Source organism: Ranitomeya variabilis, chromosome 3, assembly GCF_051348905.1.
Source record: "Ranitomeya variabilis isolate aRanVar5 chromosome 3, aRanVar5.hap1, whole genome shotgun sequence".
Lineage (NCBI taxonomy): Eukaryota > Metazoa > Chordata > Amphibia > Anura > Dendrobatidae > Ranitomeya > Ranitomeya variabilis.
In genome coordinates this window covers 448,188,987-448,208,218 of record NC_135234.1, presented here as the reverse complement: position 1 = coordinate 448,208,218, position 19,232 = coordinate 448,188,987, and the positions used below count along the sequence as shown (strand labels likewise).

Below are 19,232 nucleotides of genomic sequence, written 5' to 3'. Positions count from 1 at the left end.
TGTGCAGTTACCGTGAACTCTTTGTACATGCACGTGCTGAATGTAAGCAAGTATTGCATCAGTCCGAGCACTGAGGACACTGGTGCAAGAAAGTCTCCTCTGTCACACACTTACCTTTGGGGCATTTTGGAATACACGGAGCTGTAGGGAATGTGGCAGAGAGGCATAAAGTGGCATTACAGTCATCTGAGGACAGCCATCTGGGAGGTGCTTCGCTATGTCTCTGCATGTTTTCGTCATTGCTTCAATCTCTTCCTGACCGGTCAGAAACACTAGTATGTCATGAGATGCTGGTGCTTCCTAAGGGAAAAAAAGGTATGCATTATAATTTAACCTGTACTAGGTCTCAGAGTTTAACTTCAATGCTGTTTTTTTACGAATGGCTGAGTTACGTGACACTAAGGACCTAATGTAATACTATTACAAATAAAATAAAAAAAATGTTCAAATTGCCTGTTTTTAGCCAACTCTTACCAATCAAGTTGTATGTGCACCAAAACCATACCAATGAAAATTGCAGCTCACCCCACAAAAAGCATTGCATCAATTTGGTATTGCCAGAAATATACTGACCCACAGCATATTAACATGCCATTTTTACTGCACAGTGAGTGCCACAACACAAAAAAGATTTATTTTTTTTTTCAGTACTTTATATTATAAATTAAATAGTGACAAAACTGCAACTCATTCTGCAAAATACAAACCCACATGCAGCTATTTCAGTGCAAGAATAAAGAAAATTATGGCGAAAGCATAAAAACTAAGAATTGCTAAGAATACAGCATATTCATTAGTATGTTTGGTAACCCTGAGAATTCAGCATTATTGGCATTGTACTGCATCGCTCGCCATTCTAGACACCATACTAACATACGGCCCAATTCCTATACACTAGTAATTCCTCCCATTCTGACATGATGATCATTTTCCCAATTGGAGAATTTTTTAATGTTACCTGATGGATTTGAAAAACTGTAACCAGCGCAGCTTGAAGATAATCACTTTGAGATTGCTTGGTATAGAAAACCTGGATGGGATGCTGTCGGCCTTCCAAATAAAGAACTGGGGCTCCATTGAAATAGTGAGAGAAGAGATCCACATCCATTGTAGCTGACATGATGATGACCTGTCAGAAGATAAGCAAATCAGTGTTTGGATACGTTAATCACAGCATGCTGAAATTGGAATTTTTAACAGTCCCTCTGAATAACGAAATGTTTTTCATTGGCCTCAACACCTCTGAGCAGTACCTAAGGCTACCAAGAATCCAACTATCTCTGATTTCTGGACTGCATTAAGCACCAAATAAAGCTGTCATATTAATTACTAAAACATCACCATTTGATTAATATCCAGGACTTTTATTTTATACTGGAATAAAGTTCAATATATCTTCTGGTTACACTGGTTTATCTGCAGAAAGTATAATCTTCACTTATGTCCATGTGGCCATACTGTTTATGGAAGAGCCAAAGCTACTTCATCTATGGCTGGCTTACATTTTAACAAATAAGTATAGAGATGGCTACTTTTAGTTTGCAGTTTTCTCTTTGGAAGTAGCAGTCAGTCTTTTGTAATTTTTTTTATCCAATAGGACCCTAGTATCTGAAGCATATTTTATACTGGTAAGTAGAGATTGGTGGACCCCTGGGTGTTTGGGTCCAGCAGGTTTGGATGAACAGTTAAAAAAAAAAAAAAAAAAGTTTGGTATCAGGTACCAAAACAGTACCCGAACCCAATTCACTTGAATGGGGGCCCGAACATCCAGTTTGTCACACTGTCATGTGCATGACAGAGCGGCAAACACTGACTGTAATGCTTTTACCGCCGGTCAGACAGCCGCAGTTACCACACCGTAAAAAAAAAAAGAAAGCGTGGGTTCTCCTGTATTTTTGATAACCAGCCAGGCAAAATGAACAGCTGAGGGCTGCAACCCTCAGCTGTCAGCTTTAGCAAGGCTAGTTATCAAGAATAGAGGGGTCCCCACGCCGGGTTTTTAAATAAGTTAAATAAACAATCATTTCAAAAAAGCGGCATGGGCCCCCCTCCCATTTTTGACGATCAGCCAAGCTAATGCAGACAGCTGGGGGCTCATGGGGGGTTCATATTTGTGGGGTTGATGTCACCTTTGTATTGTAAGGGGACATCAAGCCCACAGCTTAGTAATGGAGAAGTGTCTATAAGACGCCTCTCCATTACTAATCCTATAGTTATATTGTAGATAAACACACAGCAAGAATAAAGTCCTAAGGGACTTACTTTACAATACAAAGGTGACATCAACCCCACTTGCCAGCGCCACAGGGCAAGTGGAAAAACCGGGCAAAGCGCCAAACTTGTAGATGCACCTTTTCTGGGCGGCTGCGGGCTGCTATTTTTAGGATGTGGGGGCCCAATATCCATGGCCCCTTACCAGCCTGACAATACAAGTCCCTGGCCGTCTACTTTAGCTTGGCTGGTTGTCAAAAATTGGGAGGGGGGGGCGCACCACCGTTTTTTGTAAATTATTTATTTAAATAATTACAAAAAAAATGGTGTGGGTACCCTTCTATTCTTGATAACCAACCTTGTTAACGCTGAGGGTTGCACTCCGTAACTGTCAGGTTTTCTGGCTGGCTATCAAGAATAGAGGGGAAACCACAATGTTTTTTTTTAATGTATTATTTATTTATTTATTTATTTATTTATTTAGAGTGCAGGTTGATGAATACTGCCGTCAGCCGCACCTGCTCTTGCTGTTATTAGCAGCAGTAGTCCAATCAGCCAATGCCAATGAACGGAGGTAAACTTTTTAACTCTGATCACAGCTGTGGGCTCATGCTGTCATTTGACAGTGTGTGAACCATGGCTGTCTGATCCATGAGTAATGATTTTCCCGCTGATCAGAGTCATTGTTTGCCGCCCTGTCAACGCATGACAGCGCGAGAAACACCAGATGTTCAGGGTGCCGAACACAAACAGTAACACAGACTTCCTGGTGAAGTCCGTGTACGGGGTACAGTAGGTGTTCGGTATGGACCCCATTCTTTACTGTTTCGAGTTGGTCTATCTCTACTGGTAAGTAATAAAAAATATATAATGAAATATCTTACAATATTATACAGTTTAGAGAGCAACAAGTCTGTAGGATTACCTTCAATGGTAACTTTCCAAGCTCTTTTCTCTTTTTTTGTGCGGTTTTGACAACTCCAAACAGGACATCAGTGTGAACTGTCCTTTCATGAGCCTCATCCAGGATGACCACGCTGTACCTGCGCAGAAGTGGATCTCCGATCGCCTCACGGAGCAGCATGCCATCAGTGAGGAACTTTATTTTTGTCTCTTCTGATGTCACATCTTCGAAACGTACAGTGTACCCCACCTGTCATTACAGACACTCAAGCTTAATAAGACTAGCAACCAAGAATGCAATGCAAGATGAGAAAGGAAGACTTCCGCTTCTGATAATATCCTGTCATACTTAGTGGAATTGAGGTTACCTACCAGTTTACTGAGCTCAGTCTTTCGCTCTTCCGACACTCTTGTTGCCAGAGATATAGCTGCGACCCTGCGAGGCTGGGTCACGCCAATGATGCCCTGGCGCCCTATGCTCGCTTCATACAGGTACTGTGGTATTTGAGTTGTCTTGCCAGAACCAGTTTCACCTGTAAATATAAAAAAAAATTCCTAGACATTATGGAGGTACATAGCAGAAGTAATATGCATATGGACATGGTCATTAAAACATTATATATATATATATATATATATATATATATATATATATATATATATATATATATATATATATATATATATATATATATATATATATATATATATATATGTGTCCAGCTGTAATAAATCAAAGTATGGCCCAAACACAGCAACCAATGTGACCAAGCTGGCACAAGAATGTCTACACTCACTTTAAAAGGTCTGCTAGCATTTCTCTCATGGAATTTGGGCACGTTTGGCACGATATACAATCATCACATGAAGAGCTTAATGATTTTTCATCAACATTGAATTATTAGCAATTTGCAGAAAAGGGGATAACTTTCTTAAGGCCGGAGTCGCACTAGAGCGTAATACGGATGAGTGCTATGCGATTAAAGAAAAAAAAAAAAGCATAGCACTCGGATCAATGTTAATCTATGGTGCAGCTCCCATCATCCGTTGTTTTCTCGGCAGTATTATACGTGCGAGAGAAATCACAGCATGCTGCAATCTGCACCATATTACGGCCGAGATTCACCAATGAAAGTCCATGGGTGCGGAAAAAATTCGCACACCACACGGACCATCAGTGTGACTTGCGAGAAATACGCACCAATGTCCTTTAGAAAAGCCGGCAATTCAGCACGGTGTAATGTAAAATCACACTGACAGGTAAAAATAGGATAAAATAAATGTCTAATATATACATACACACATAATTTTTTTGACACACACACTGTGTGTGTGTGTGTGTGTGTGCGTGCGTGCGTGCATATACACACACACACTGCGTGTAGAATTATTAGGCAAGTTGTTTTTTTGATCACATGATACTTTTTTATACATGTTGTCCTACTCCAAGCTGTTCAGGCTTGAGAGCCAACTACCAATTAAGTAAATCAGGTGATGTGCATCTCTGTAATGAGGAGGGGTGTTGTCTAATGACATCAAAACCCTATATAAGGTGTGCTTAATTATTAGGCAACTCTCTTTCCTTTGGCAAAATGGGTCAGAAGAGAGATTTGACGGGCTCTGAAAAGTCCAAAATTGTGAGATGTCTTGCAGAGAGATGCAGCAGACTTGAAATTGCCAAACTTTTGGAGCGTGATCACCAAACAATCAAGCATTTCATGGCAAATAGCCAACAGGGTCACAAGAAGCGTGTTGGTCAAAAAAGGCGCAATATAACTGCCCATGAATTGAGGAAACTCAACCGTGAAGCTGCCAAGATGCCATTTGCCACCAGTTTTGCCATATTTCAGAGCTGCAACTGGAGTAACAAAAAGCACAAGGTGTGCGATACTCAAGGACATGGCCAAGGTTAGGAAGGCTGAAAAACGACCACCGTTGAACAAGAAACATAAGAAAAAACATCAAGACTGGGCCAAGAAATATCTTAAGACTGACTTTACAAAGGTTTTATGGACTGATGAAATGAGAGTGACTCTTGATGGGCCAGAGGCTGGATCAGTAAAGGGCAGAGAGCTCCACTCTGACTCAGATGCTAGCAAGGTGGAGGTGGGGTACTGGTATGGGCTGGTATCAAAGATGATCTTGTGGGACCTTTTCGGGTTGAGGGTGGAGTGAAGCTCAACTCCCAGACCTACTGCCAGTTTCTGGAAGACAACTTCTTCAAGCAGTGGTACAGGAAGAAGTCGGTATCATTCAAGAAAAACATGATTTTCATGTAGGATAAAGCTCCATCACATGCCTCCAACTACTCCACAGCGTGGCTGGCCAGTAAAGGTCTCAAAGAAGTAAAAATAATGACATGGCCCCCTTGTTCACCTGATCTGAACCCCATAGAGCAGAGGTGTCAAACTGCATTCCTCGAGGGCCGCCAACAGGTCATGTTTTCAGGATTTCCTTGTATTGCACAGGTGATAATTTAATCACCTGCACAGAATGATTCCAGCACCTGGTGGAATGCTAAGGAAATCCTGAAAACATGACCTGTTGGCGGCCCTCGAGGAATGCAGTTTGACACCTCTGCCATAGAGAACCTGTGGTCCTTCATAAAATCTGAGATCTACAGGGAGGGAAAACAGTACACCTCTCGGAACAGTGTCTGGGAGGCTGTGGTGGCTGCTGCACGCAATGTTGATCTTAAACAGATCAAGCAACTGACAGAATCTATGGATGGAAGGCTGTTAGTGTCATCATAAAGAAAGGTGGCTATATTGGTCACTAATTTTTTTGTGTTTTGTTTTTGCATGTCAGAAATGTTTATTTCTAAATTTTGTGCAGTTATATTGGTTTACCTGGTGAAAATAAACAAGTGAGATGGGATTATATTTGGTTTTTATTAAGTTGCCTAATAATTCTGCACAGTAATAGTTACCTGCACAAACAGATATCCTCCTAAGGTAGCCAAATCTAAAAAAAAAACACTCCAACTTCCAAAAATATTAAGCTTTGATATTTATTAGTCTTTTGGGTTGATTGAGAACATAGTTGTTGATCAATAACAAAAATAATCCTCTAAAATACAACTTACCTAATAATTCTGCATGCAGTGTATACACACAGTACAGACCAAAAGTTTGGACATACCTTCTCATTTGAAGATTTTTCTGTATTTTCATGACTATGAAAATTGTACATTCACACTGAAGGCATCAAAACTATGAATTAACACATGTGGAATTATATACTTAAAAAAAAGTGTGAAACAACTGAAATTATGTCTTATATTCTAGGTTCTTCAAAGTAGCCACCTTTTGCTTTGATGACTGCTTTGCACACTCTTGGCATTCTCTTGATGAGCTTCAAAAGGTAGTCGCCAGAAATGGTTTTCATTTCACAGGTGTGCCCTGTCAGGTTTAATAAGTGGGATTTCTTGCCTTATAAATGGTGTTGGGACCATCATTTGTGTTGAGCAGAAGTCTGGTGGATACACAGCTGATAGTCCTACTGAATAGACTGTTGGAATTTGTATTGTGGCAAGAAAAAAGCAGCTAAGTAAAGAAAAACGAGTGGCCATCATTACTTTAGGAAATGAAGGTCAGTCCGAAAAATTGGGAAAACTTTGAAAGTGTTCCCAAGTGCAGTGGCAAAAACCATCAAGCGCTACAAAGAAACTGGCTCACATGAGGATCGCCCCAGAAAAGGAAGACCAAGAGTCACCTCTGCTTCTGAGGATAAGTTTATCAGTCACCAGCCTCAGAAATCGCAGGTTAACAGCAGCTCAGATTAGAGACCAGGTCAATGCCACACAGAGTTCTAGCAGCAGACACATCTCTACAACAACTGTTAAGAGGAGACTTTGTGCAGCAGGCCTTCATGGTAAAATAGCTGCTAGGAAACCACTGATAAGGAAAGGCAACAAGCAGAAGAGACTTGTTTGGGCTAAAGAACACAAGGAATGGACATTAGACTAGTGGAAATCTGTGCTTTGGTCTGATGAGTCCAAATTTGAGATCTTTAGTTCCAACCACCGTGTCTTTGTGCGACGCTGAAAAGGTGAACGGATGGACTCTACATGCCTGGTTCCCACCATGAAGCATGGAGGAGGAGGTGTGATGGTGTGGGGGTGCTTTGCTGGTGACACTGTTGGGGATTTATTCAAAATTGAAGGCATACTGAACCAGCATGGCTACCACCGCATCTTGCAGCGGCATGCTATTCCATCCGGTTTGCGTTTAGTTGGACCATCATTTATTTTTCAACAGGACTGTGATGGTGTGATATGCTATGTGGGTATGATTTTTGTGTCTATTTCTATTTTACTTATTTTCATGGTGTTCTCTTGTAGAAGGAGTTATTTGCAAATTGATGAATGGCTGTTGCTGCCATCTGATAGCAGCCCCCACAGTACTGTATTGTACACTAATGACATGTTGACCTAGCGTATTGAAACAATGAGCCCCTGAGACCTTCCCCCTCCTGACCTGTGAATGAGGAGGAAGACTTGTAAATATCATGGAGGTGAGACACAGATCAGTCTTGTGTGGCATGATGAAGACAGCACGTCAGAGAGAAGGGGAAGCATATGGACCATTTTTTATCCTCTGTCTGCTGGATTATTGGACTCACATCTCCTTGGACATTTATCCGGTTACTGAACTGCATTCGGCTTCTGGACTATCTTACCCTTTGTGTGGTGGATCGTATATGGACCTTTCGTGTTTTTGCCTAAATAAAGCTTTTGGAATTGTTCACTATTCTCTTGCTCTGTTGATTGCGTGGTAACAGACAAGGACAATGACCCCAAACACACCTCAAGGCTGTGTAAGGGCTATTTGACCAAGAAGGAGAGTGATGGGGTGCTACACCAGATGACCTGGCCTCCACAGTCACCAGACGTGAACCCAATCGAGATGGTTTGGGGTGAGCTGGACCGCAGAGTGAAGGCAGAAGGGCCAACAAGTGCTAAGCATCTCTGGGAACTCCTTCAAGATTGTTGGAAGACCATTCCCGGTGACTACCTCTTGAAGCTAATCAAGAGAATGCCAAGAGTGTGCAAAGCAGTTGAAGAACCTAGAATATAAGACATAAGTTCAGTTGTTTCACACTTTTTTGCTAAGTATATAATTCCACATGTGTTAATTCATAGTTTTGATGCCTTCAGTGTGAATGTACAATTTTCATAGTCATGAAAATACAGAAAAATCTTTAAATGAGAAGGTGTCCAAACTTTTGGTCTGTACTGTATATGTATATTTATATTTCATAGAGAGTTAGGTAGCAGAATAGCCAATAATTCAATTGCCGGGTTCTGTAAAATCATTGCAGAAGGATTAATTCACGGAAAAAACTGGCGTGGGCTCTGGCGCAATTTTCTCCGCCAGAGAGGGAAAGCCAGTGACTGAGGGCAGATATTATTAGCTAGAGAGGGACCATGGTTATTGCCCTCCCTCGGCTAAAAACATCTGCCCCCAGCCACCCCAGAAAAGGCGCATCTGTAAGATGTGCTTATTCCGGGACTTTGTCTCAATAAGACACCTATCCATTATTAATCCAATAGTATGAATGGGTTAAAACATACACACACATTAAGAATAAAATCTTTTAATGAAACAAACACACAGATTTACCATCTTTATTACACTTTCAATCAAAGCAAAGACCTCGTTCTTCTGTTAAAAAAAATTCAAAATAAAAAAAGCAACAATATCCCATACCTGTCCGCTGTACAATCAAGTCCCACGCTGCAATCCATCTCAAGGGGTTAAACAGTTTACAACAGGGAGCAGTGTTAATGCTACCGGTCGGGCTGTAAACCATGGAGGAATGCATGAAAAGCTGCCTGCGCAGCCTCCCTGCCTGACCGTACATGAACTCATTAGCGTGGGAAAGTTTCTGAACATTTTCCCACACTGTCAAGTTCACCTCAGGTCAGGCTGCGAGTCTGCGCGTGCTCAGTGACATCAGCGGTTATCGGCCCAGCCTGACCTGAGGTAAACTTGACAGCGTGGGAAAATGTTCAGAAACTTTCCCACGTATGGGATGGGATATTGTTGCTTTTTTTATTTTGGATTTTTTACAGAAGAACGAGGGCTTCGCTTGGATTGAGAGTGTAATAAAGATGGTAAATGTGTGTTTAATTATTTCATTAAGAGACTTTATTCTTAATATGTGTATTTTTTTAACCCATTCATACTATTGGATTAATAATGGATAGGTGTCCTATTGACACCTCTCCATTATTAACCAGGCTTAATGTCACCTTACAATAGCAAGGTGACAGTAACCCCTTATTACCCAGTATGCCACTGCTACAGGGCAATGGGAAGAGAGAGACTTTTCTGGGGTGGGGGGGGGGGAGAGAATAATAACCATGGTCCCTCTCTAGGCTATTAATATCTGCCCTCAGTCACTGGTTTTCCTCTCTGGCGGAGAAAATTGCGCGGGAGCCCACGCCAGTATTTTCTGTGACTTAATCCTTTAATTTAACACCTACGGCTCCAAAATTTTACACACACACACACACACTACTAACATTATTAGTGAGAGACATCTAAAAATGTAACGGATATGAAATGGTTTACTGTATGTAAACTATGTCTCATATCTTGTCGGGTTCTATAATGATTTTACAGAACCTGACAATTGAATTATCGGCTATTCTGCCATCTAGCTCTGTATGAAATATAAAGAGATACATATACGGTATATATCTATCTAATATATATATATATATATATATATATATATATATATATATATATATATATATATATATATATTTCCACGAATATTTGAGGCTGTGGATCCATTATATGTCCATTATGCAAGACGGCGAGAAAATCTCGCTGTACGGATGTTACACGGATACTTTAATGAGAGAAAAAAAAATTGCATCCTCGCATTGCATATGGATGACTGGTCGGGAACATTTCTGCGAATCTCGGCGGTGAAAAACAGACCAAATTTTTATACGTTATGTGTGAGTCCAGCCTAACAGTAAGGGTTGGACTGATGGGATCCTACCAGTCCAGAGAACAAGCTCTGAGATGCCCACTTGGAATGGAGTACAAGACTTGGCTTTCTTAAGCTGTCCCATAGAGAATGAATGGAGCAGAGGTGCACATTCCTGGCCAATGCTAAATTCTGGGGCTTTTCAGAGCCCCATTCTCGAGATGATTCCAGTACTTACATGCCCACTGATCAGAGAGGTAACACTTTTCTGTGGATAGGTAGGATTTTCTGTGCTTTTTGGAGATACATTCCTGTGTATCACCTATATATTTTCTTGCAGTATTTCAAACCAACAAACTGATGCACTTTACCTATGTGGCTTATATACAGTATATTTAAAGGGAACCTGTCAGCAGTTTTTTGACCGATATGAGATACAGCCACTGCCTTTCAGGACCTGTAAGAGAAGAAAAATAAGTTTTATTATACCCACCCAAGGAGCGGTCCGGTCCGATGGGTGTCGCAGGTCCGGCGCCTCCCATATTCTTGCGATTATTATTATTATACATTTTTATAGCGCCATTTATTCCACGGCGCTTTACATGTGAAATACGGGACAAATATAGACCAATACATTAAACATGAGCAAAAAAACAAGGCATACGGGTACATAACGAGGGAGGACCCTGCCCGCGAGGGCTCACAGCGATGTCGCCCTCCTGCTTGCTTCATCGCTCCCCGGCATCGCGCTCCTGCGCAGGTGTACTTATCTGCCTTGTTGAGGGCAGAGCAAAGTACTGCAGTGCGCAGGTGTCGGGAAAGGTCAGAGAGGCCCAGCACCTGCGCACTGCAGTACTTTACTCTGCCCTCAACAAGGCAGATAAGTACACCTGCGCAGGAGCGCGATGCCGGGGAGCGATGAAGCAACAGGAGGGCGGCGATCATAAGAAGATGGGAGGCGCCGGACCTGTACCAGTGACACCCATCGGACCGGACTGCCCCCGAGTGAGTATAATAAAAGAACAGACAACCCCTTTAAAGCATTGCCAACATAGAATGTCATAGTACTTCCTAAGTCATGTCTCTATATGAGGCTACTTTTACACTTTCGTCGTGTGACGTACGTAGCAATGCATCGTTTTGGAGAAAAAACGCATCCTGCAAAGTTGCCCGCAGGATGCGTTTTTTCTCCATAGACTTGCATTAGCGACGCATTGTGACGGATTGCCACACATTGCATCCGTCGTGTGACGGATGTGTCGTATTTTGGCGGACCGTCGGCACAATAAAACGTTACATGTAACTTTTTTTGTGCATCGTGTCCGCCATTTTCAACCGCGCATGCGTAGCCGAAACTCCACCCCCTCCTCCCTCCTCCTCCAGAATGGGAAGCGGATGCGTTGTAAAACTGCATCCACTGCCCACGTCTTGCAGTTATTTCACAGCGTCCGTCGGTACGTCGGCCCGACGCATTGCGACGGGCCTGTACCGACGAATCAGTGTGAAAGTATCCTGACAGGCAGACTCAAGATTTGAGCCTGCACCAAACTAGGCAGAGGCAGGATATGTCAATCACTGATGTCAATTTGCCTTGGTATACTGCAGTATGCAAAATAAGTGATCAACAGATCACAGGGTCATGTCCTTTACAACTAATAAAAAAAATCTAATATGAATCATTCCACCTTTTCCCTGTGTAAGGCCACATTCGCACGTTCGGTATTTGATCAGTATTTTACCTCAGTATCTGTAAGCCAAAACCAGGAGTGGGTGATAAATACAGAAGTTGTGCATATGTTTCCATTATACTTTTCCTCTAATTGTTCCACTCCTGGTTTTGGCTACAAATACGGAGGTAAAAGACTGACCAAATACTGAACATATGAACGTGGCATAAAAGAAAAAAAATAAAGAAGCATATTTTGTATTGCTATGCAGGTAAACTCCTGAACTAAATATAAAATTAAACCATACAGTAAAAAAAATTGAAATTCCAGAATTGCGGTTTTCTGCTCGCTGCACCTCCATAAAAAAATTAAAACAACAAAAAGTCATGTTACATGAGCCCCAAGATTATATTAAATGCTTACAGGTCTAAGAAAAAAAAGAGACAAACCACTTTTTTTTCAAAACTTAAAAAAAAAATGTATATGTGCGGTGGCAAGGGGTTAAAGAGTAAAGAGTATGTGGCCACCTTCAGTGGGGAGTTTTGGCTAGGCAGCCCCTCATCCTATAACTGCAAAGACATTAGCCCAGCATCTCAACAAAGTAACAGTCAGTACATATATTAAAAGACAGGCAGTACAGGGAACACACATTACACAGATATAGTACAAGTCAGTACACATATTACAAGCAGTACACACCGCATCCGCACTACAGGAAGGCAGTATACATATTACAGGCAGACAGTACACAGCAGCACACACATTACAGGTAGTACGCACACATTACAGGCAGTACACATTACAGGCAAGCAGTATGTGCACATTACAGGCAGGCAGTATGCACACATTACAGGCAGGCAGTACACAGAAGCACACACATTACAGGCAGGCAGTACACATTACAGGCAGGCAGTACACATTACAGGCAGTGCACAGCAGCACACACAATGCAGGCAGTACACACAATGCAGGCAGTACACACAATGCAGGCAGTACATAGCAGCACACACATTACAGGCAGTACACACATTACAGGCATTTCAAAAAACTGACCGTCACATCCAAACATAGACTAAGTGTGAACAGGTGCTGAACCTTAGAGTCACCAACTCGTATATAGTCAAGTAAATAAGGCAGCACACTGCAGCGCTGAAACATGCAAACATGAAACACGAAAATTGAACTGCATTACTGCACTAGAAATATGAAAAATGAGAGTGTTTAGCGCATAAAAATGGCCAATTTTATGTGTACCTGGTAGCCACTTTACGGCATCTCTCTTATACCAGGTCCTACGCTTTCCTTTCCTCGCTGAGAATAAACGTCTCCATCTGAATGGGTACCTATGAAAACCTCTTCTTAGACTAACATTCTCTCTCTCTGTGGAGGGGTCAAAAATTGGCCATTTTTATGTGCTAAACGCTCTAATTTTTTATATTTCTAGTGCAGTAATGCAGTTCAGTTTTCATGTTTCATGTTTGCATGTTTCATGTTTGCATGTTTCAGCGCTGCAGTGTGCTGCCTTATTTACTTGACACATTACAGGCAGGCAGGACACACATTACAGGCAGTACACAGCGGCACACACATTACAGGCACACAGTACACAGCAGCACACACACATTACAGGCAGTACACACAAACAAACATTACAGGCAGGCAGTACACACACATTACAGGCAGTACACACACATTACAGGCAGTACACACACACACACACATTACAGGCAGTACACAGCAGCACACGCATTATAGGCAGTACACAGCAGCACACACATTACAGGCAGGCAGTACACACAAATTGCAGGCAGTACACACACACACACACACACACACACACATTACAGGCAGCACACACACACACACATTACAGGCAGGCAGTACACACACACACACACACATTACAGGCAGTATACACACACACACACACACACTACAGGCAGTACACACACACACACACACACACACATTACAGGCAGTACACGCACATACAGTACAGGCAGTACACACACACTACAGGCAGTACACACACACTACAGGCAGTACACACACACTACAGGCAGTACACACACACATTACAGGCAGTACATGCACACATTACAGGCAGTACACAGCAGCACACACATTACAGGCAGTACACAGCAGCAGACACATTACAGGCAGTACACACACATTACAGGCAGGCAGTATACACACACATTACAGGCAGTACACACACACACACACACACACATTACAGGCAGTACACACACACACACACACACACACACACACACACATTACAGGCAGTACACAGCAGCACACACATTACAGGCAGTACACACACATTACAGGCAGTACACACACACACACACACACACACACATTACAGGCAGTACACACACACACACACACACACACACACACACATTACAGGCAGTACACAGCAGCACACACATTACAGGCAGTACACACACATTACAGGCAGTACACACACACACACACACACACACACACACATTACAGGCAGTACACACACACACACACACACATTACAGGCAGTACACAGCAGCACACACATTACAGGCAGTACACACACATTACCGGCAGGCAGTATACACACATATTACAGGCAGTACACGCACACATTACAGGCAGTACACGCACATTACAGGCAGTACACAGCAGCACACACATTACAGGCAGCACACACACATTACCGGCAGGCAGTATACACACACATTACAGGCAGTATACACACATTACACAAGCCCCTGCCCACTATTGTCGCTACAAGCCACTCACCGATGACGATGGCGCTGTCCAGTTGTCGGAGCTGCCCTATGAGCTGCGCCCGGGCCTGGTAGATGGGCAGACTACGCCGCTGCTGCTCTATTGGCACCGGCTGCTTCCTGGGCCCGGGTTGCATGGCTCCTTTCCAATTGTGAGTGGTGTGCAGGAAGCCCGGCTTGAACTTCTTGGCCGGCGGGTGATAGGAGCCCTGAGACATAGTATCATATACGGGTACAGCCGCTGCTCAATCGGTGCGACACCAGGCGTGCCCCCGGAAGATGCAGCGGCAACCCGGGGAGATCATTCCGAGCCTCCGCTCACAAACACACGTGCTTCCGCTGCCTGGCCATGCACTACTAGAGGAGGCCGCCAGAGGGCGCGCAGCTCACTGTACTACAGTGGAGTGGAGGCCAAGGAAACTGTGAGGCAGGAAGCCAGGAGAGGGGCCACACTGGTACATTGTAAGCCTGAGAATGCCATGGTGGCTGTGATTGGGACTTGTCAGCAAGAAAGCTGCAGAAATATGGAGTACTGGTGCATAGTAATCACTGTTACAAAAATATATGTATGGAAAGTAATCTAAATGTGAACTAGCTGTGTGTGGACGGATGCCTTCTCATCAGGGCTGTATACAAGTCACTCTACAGCAAGCAGCCATAGTGGCCTCATATAGGCCTGTGCATAATGCGACTGTGTAGATAACAAACACTCCTTACTGTGCGGCCTCCCTACTAGTGATGAGCGAATATACTCGTTACGCAGGTTTTCTCGAGCATGCTCGGGTGTCCTCCGAGTATTTTTAGTGCTCGGAGATTTAGTTATCGCCTCAGCTGAATGATTTACATCTGTTAGCCAGGCTTAGTACATGTGGGGGTTGCCTGGTTGCTAGGGAATCCCCACATGTACTTATGCTGGCTATCAGATGTAAATCCTTCAGCTGAGGCGATAACTAAATCTCCGAGCACTAAAAAATACTCGGAGGACCCCCGAGCATGCTCGAGAAATCTCAAGTAATGAGTATATTCGCTCATCACTACTCCCTACGCCATTCACTTATACAGCATAGGCTGGCACAGAGGCGTAGCTAGGGGTTTGGGTGAAACTTCTGAGTGGGCCACTAACCAGGTAACTGTGACTACAACTATGGTGGCGCATATAATACAAAATCAGTAAGACAGAAAACATAGTATATAGAGCAGTCCTAAGCTATGTGGCACATCCTAATACTGGAGGAGAACCTCAGCAGATGAACGGGCTGTTACAGAAAATAATCTCTATACGAAGACCAACACTGATATTACCGTGATATGGTGACCACGTAGTGGTAGATACCAGACCTGCAGAACATACACATGATTACAGTACAGGTACAGATAGTGACTTACAAGTTACGTTCTTTCTGCTGGAATCGTTCACTTTCCTCTTCTTTTCCATCTGGCCCAGACCAACACGACAACTTCTCCAGCCAGGACTCAGCTGCAGAGATTACAACAAAGACACATTTGTTCTCATTTCCTGCACAGTCTCCATCTATTCCCAACCTCCACAAACTCCTAACTCTGCTGATACCCCAATACTGAGCCGCTGCTGCCATATGTGTCCCTATTACTGCCCCTGATACCCCAATACTGAGCCGCTGCTGCCATATGTGTCCCTATTACTGCCCCTGATACCCCATTACTGAGCCGCTGCTGCCGTATGTGTCCCTCTTACTGCCCCTGATACCCCAATACTGAGCCGCTGCTGCCATGTGTCCATATTACTGCCCCTGATACCCCATTACTGAGCCGCTGCTGCCGTATGTGACCCTATTACTGCACCTGATACCCCAATACTGAGCAACTGCTGCCGTATGTGACCCTATTACTGCCCCTGATACCCCAATACTGAGCAACTGCTGCCGTATGTGACCCTATTACTGCCCCTGATACCCCATTACTGAGCCGCTGCTGCCGTATGTGACCCTATTACTGCACCTGATACCCCAATACTGAGCCGCTGCTGCCGTATGTGTCCCTATTACTGCACCTGATACCCCAATGCTGAGCCACTGCTGCCGTATGTGTCCCTATTAATGCAGCTGATACCCCAATACTGAGCCGCTGCTGCTGTATGTGTCCCTATTACTGCACCTGATACTCCAATACTGAGCCGCTGCTGCCGTATGTGACCCTATTAATGCACCTGATACCCCAATACTGAGCCGCTGCTGCCATATATGTCCCTATTACTGCACCTACTGTGTGGTACTCTATGCCCTCTAAATTGTAAAACAACCCTCATGAATATAGTGATGTCACGTGCAACTGCCGTAGAAAACAGTGCCCACATTGTGCCCCATAGAAAGTAATAATGCCCTCTATGTGCCCCTTTGACAGTTATATTATCCAGAGTAGTCCTCACACTGTATCATGGCCCCCTCAGTAACACCCTCTCTGTATCATGGCCCAATTAGTAGCACCTCTCTGTATGATAGTCCTTAGTAGTCCGCATTCTGTTTCATTGCCCCCTTAGTAGCCCTCCCACTCTATGATAACCCCCTAAGTAGCCCTACGGTGTATAATGGCCACCTTAGTAGCCCTATTTACAGAGGACCCGATTAGTAGCACCTACACATTATGGCCATAACAAATTTAAAAGAAAAAAATAAACATCATATACTCACCTTACCCCAGCAAGTGCAGAGGCAGACACATCAGCAGGTCCTGGGCAGATGAATACGGTCACGTCATCGCATCGGGACTCACGTCCTGTGCCTGTCGTGGGGCAATGACTTCATCGCTTCACTCTGCTCTGGATCTGCCATTCTGGAGGCCACAGGACTGAAGTGACCTACAGCCTACAGAACAGAGAGCTGCACATAGAAATCATGGAGCCCTATAGCAGAAGTTCTAATTCCCTCCCCACCTAAAGAAAAAAAAAAATTCAATGGGGTCACAGAAGAGCACATAGATCATATCTCACAACACTTCAGCTTTTACAAAGTAACTTTCCTCCTACCGGAACCCTAGATTCACCATTCATTGCACTCAAAGTATGAGGACAACCCCTATGATGAACCAACTGTACCTCGTCCCTGAACTGCCCCAGAAAATTATGATCCCACAACTGTGACTCTCACACAGCCTTCCATGCAGTATAATGGCCCCACACTGTGTAATAGGCCCCACACAAATCTTCACATTATATAATTGCTTGCATACATTATAAAGGCTCCCACATAGCCCTCCAAATATAATAGCCCCCACATAGTATAATGCACCCTATAGTCCTTCATATAGTAAAATACACTCCCTATAGTCCTTCATATAGTATAATACACTCCCTATAGTCCTCCATATAGTATAATGCACTCCCCATAGTCCTCCACATAGTATAATACACACCACGTAGTCGGAGTCTGAAGAATGATGGGGAGTAGGCATTAGCTGGTGCTCTCTCTTTCAACATTGCTTTCAATTGTATCGGCATCCAGAATGCCGATACAGTTGAACTTATGATGTCCGGTGGGCTCCCCCTTGCTCACGGGCTCCATAGCGGCTGTGTATCAAATACTTATTTCCCCACTGTGTGTGGGCTTATATCCACAATTTTCTTATATGTAAATGAGCTGTTCAGATGTATGGGCTGGACACAGATCTCCCTGAGACTCTGTCTCCAGAGTTTATTGTAAATGAAAGGAGGCGTTACCAGTGTGAGACATGTAATGACGGACAGTCTGTTCTCCAAATCTATATGTCTCACATCGGTAATGCCTCCTTTCACTTACAATAAGCTCTGGAGGCAGATTCTCACAGATTTGTGTCCAGCCCATGGATCTTAACACCTCATTAACATATAAGAAAAACATGGATTTCTTTGGAATAAAACATCGGATCACATATATCAAATAACAGTATAGTGCTTTGTTCCAAAGCACTATAACTATCATTTTATCCAGCTTCCTATGACTTACATGCCCATATAGACGACTAAGGAGGCTTGATCCTTCTGACAGATTTCCTTTTAATATAATAGGTTCAATCAGGTCAGTTGAATCAATTAGTGTATGCAAATTAATAATTAGATCGTATGGAAGAGCTCTATGTTGGGGATGCACTGTAGTGGCAGAACAGTGTGTGTGAAGGGGATCATCGTGGGGCATCATAGTGAGTGTGGGAGGAAGGGCAGTGTGCGGCATCATACTGTATGTAAAGGAATGGTGGGGCATCTGTGTGAGCGGGGATGCCCAACATACTGTGTAAGGGCTCATACTCACTTGCATGAAATACGGCTGAGTCTCGCATGTTAAAACCCGGCTCTGCCGCTGGCACTCCAGAGCGGAGCGTGCGGCCGCATAGCAATACATGGAGCTGCACGCTCCGCTCCCAAGTGCCGGCGCAGAGCCGGGTGTTACCATGCGAGACTCGGCCGTATTTCACTCGAGTATGAGCCCTAAGGGAGATCATTTGTCGGAGGGCATCACACTGTGTGAAGGGCATCATGGTGGTGCTGCTCTGCGTGGGAAAGCATCACACTGTAAAGGAAAGGCAAAGAGACTTTATTAGGGGCTCTATGTCTGTGTGGGAATACAAAAATAACTGGGTGGGTTTAGCATAAAGAAACTTAGGACTGCGCAGTCATTACTTGTCCCACTTTCCTAGCTCTCAAAATTATGACATATGCGATTGTCACCCATAAAACTAACAATAATGCATGCTGCTATTTCACGTATGTGTAGCACATTGGCCT

At 43.6% G+C, this 19,232-nt stretch overlaps 1 protein-coding gene across 2 annotated transcripts in view; it reads right to left on the bottom strand.

Moving 5' to 3' along the window:
• The window catches only part of DHX33 (DEAH-box helicase 33), a 36,042-nt gene extending 21,149 nt beyond the window's left edge, over positions 1–14,893 (bottom strand). For both annotated transcript variants that reach the window (XR_013223907.1, XM_077296500.1), the window contains exons 1-5: positions 14,514–14,893; positions 3,487–3,647; positions 3,137–3,364; positions 959–1,129; positions 115–300 (exon numbers count right to left, since the gene is read on the bottom strand). Coding sequence is in view for 1 of the 2 variants with exons in the window: in XM_077296500.1 (XP_077152615.1) it covers positions 115–300; positions 959–1,129; positions 3,137–3,364; positions 3,487–3,647; positions 14,514–14,718 (951 nt within the window). In the remaining variant the exon portion in view is untranslated. The remainder of the gene's footprint in view (positions 1–114; positions 301–958; positions 1,130–3,136; positions 3,365–3,486; positions 3,648–14,513) is intronic.
• Between the last annotated feature and the right edge of the window lie 4,339 nt (positions 14,894–19,232).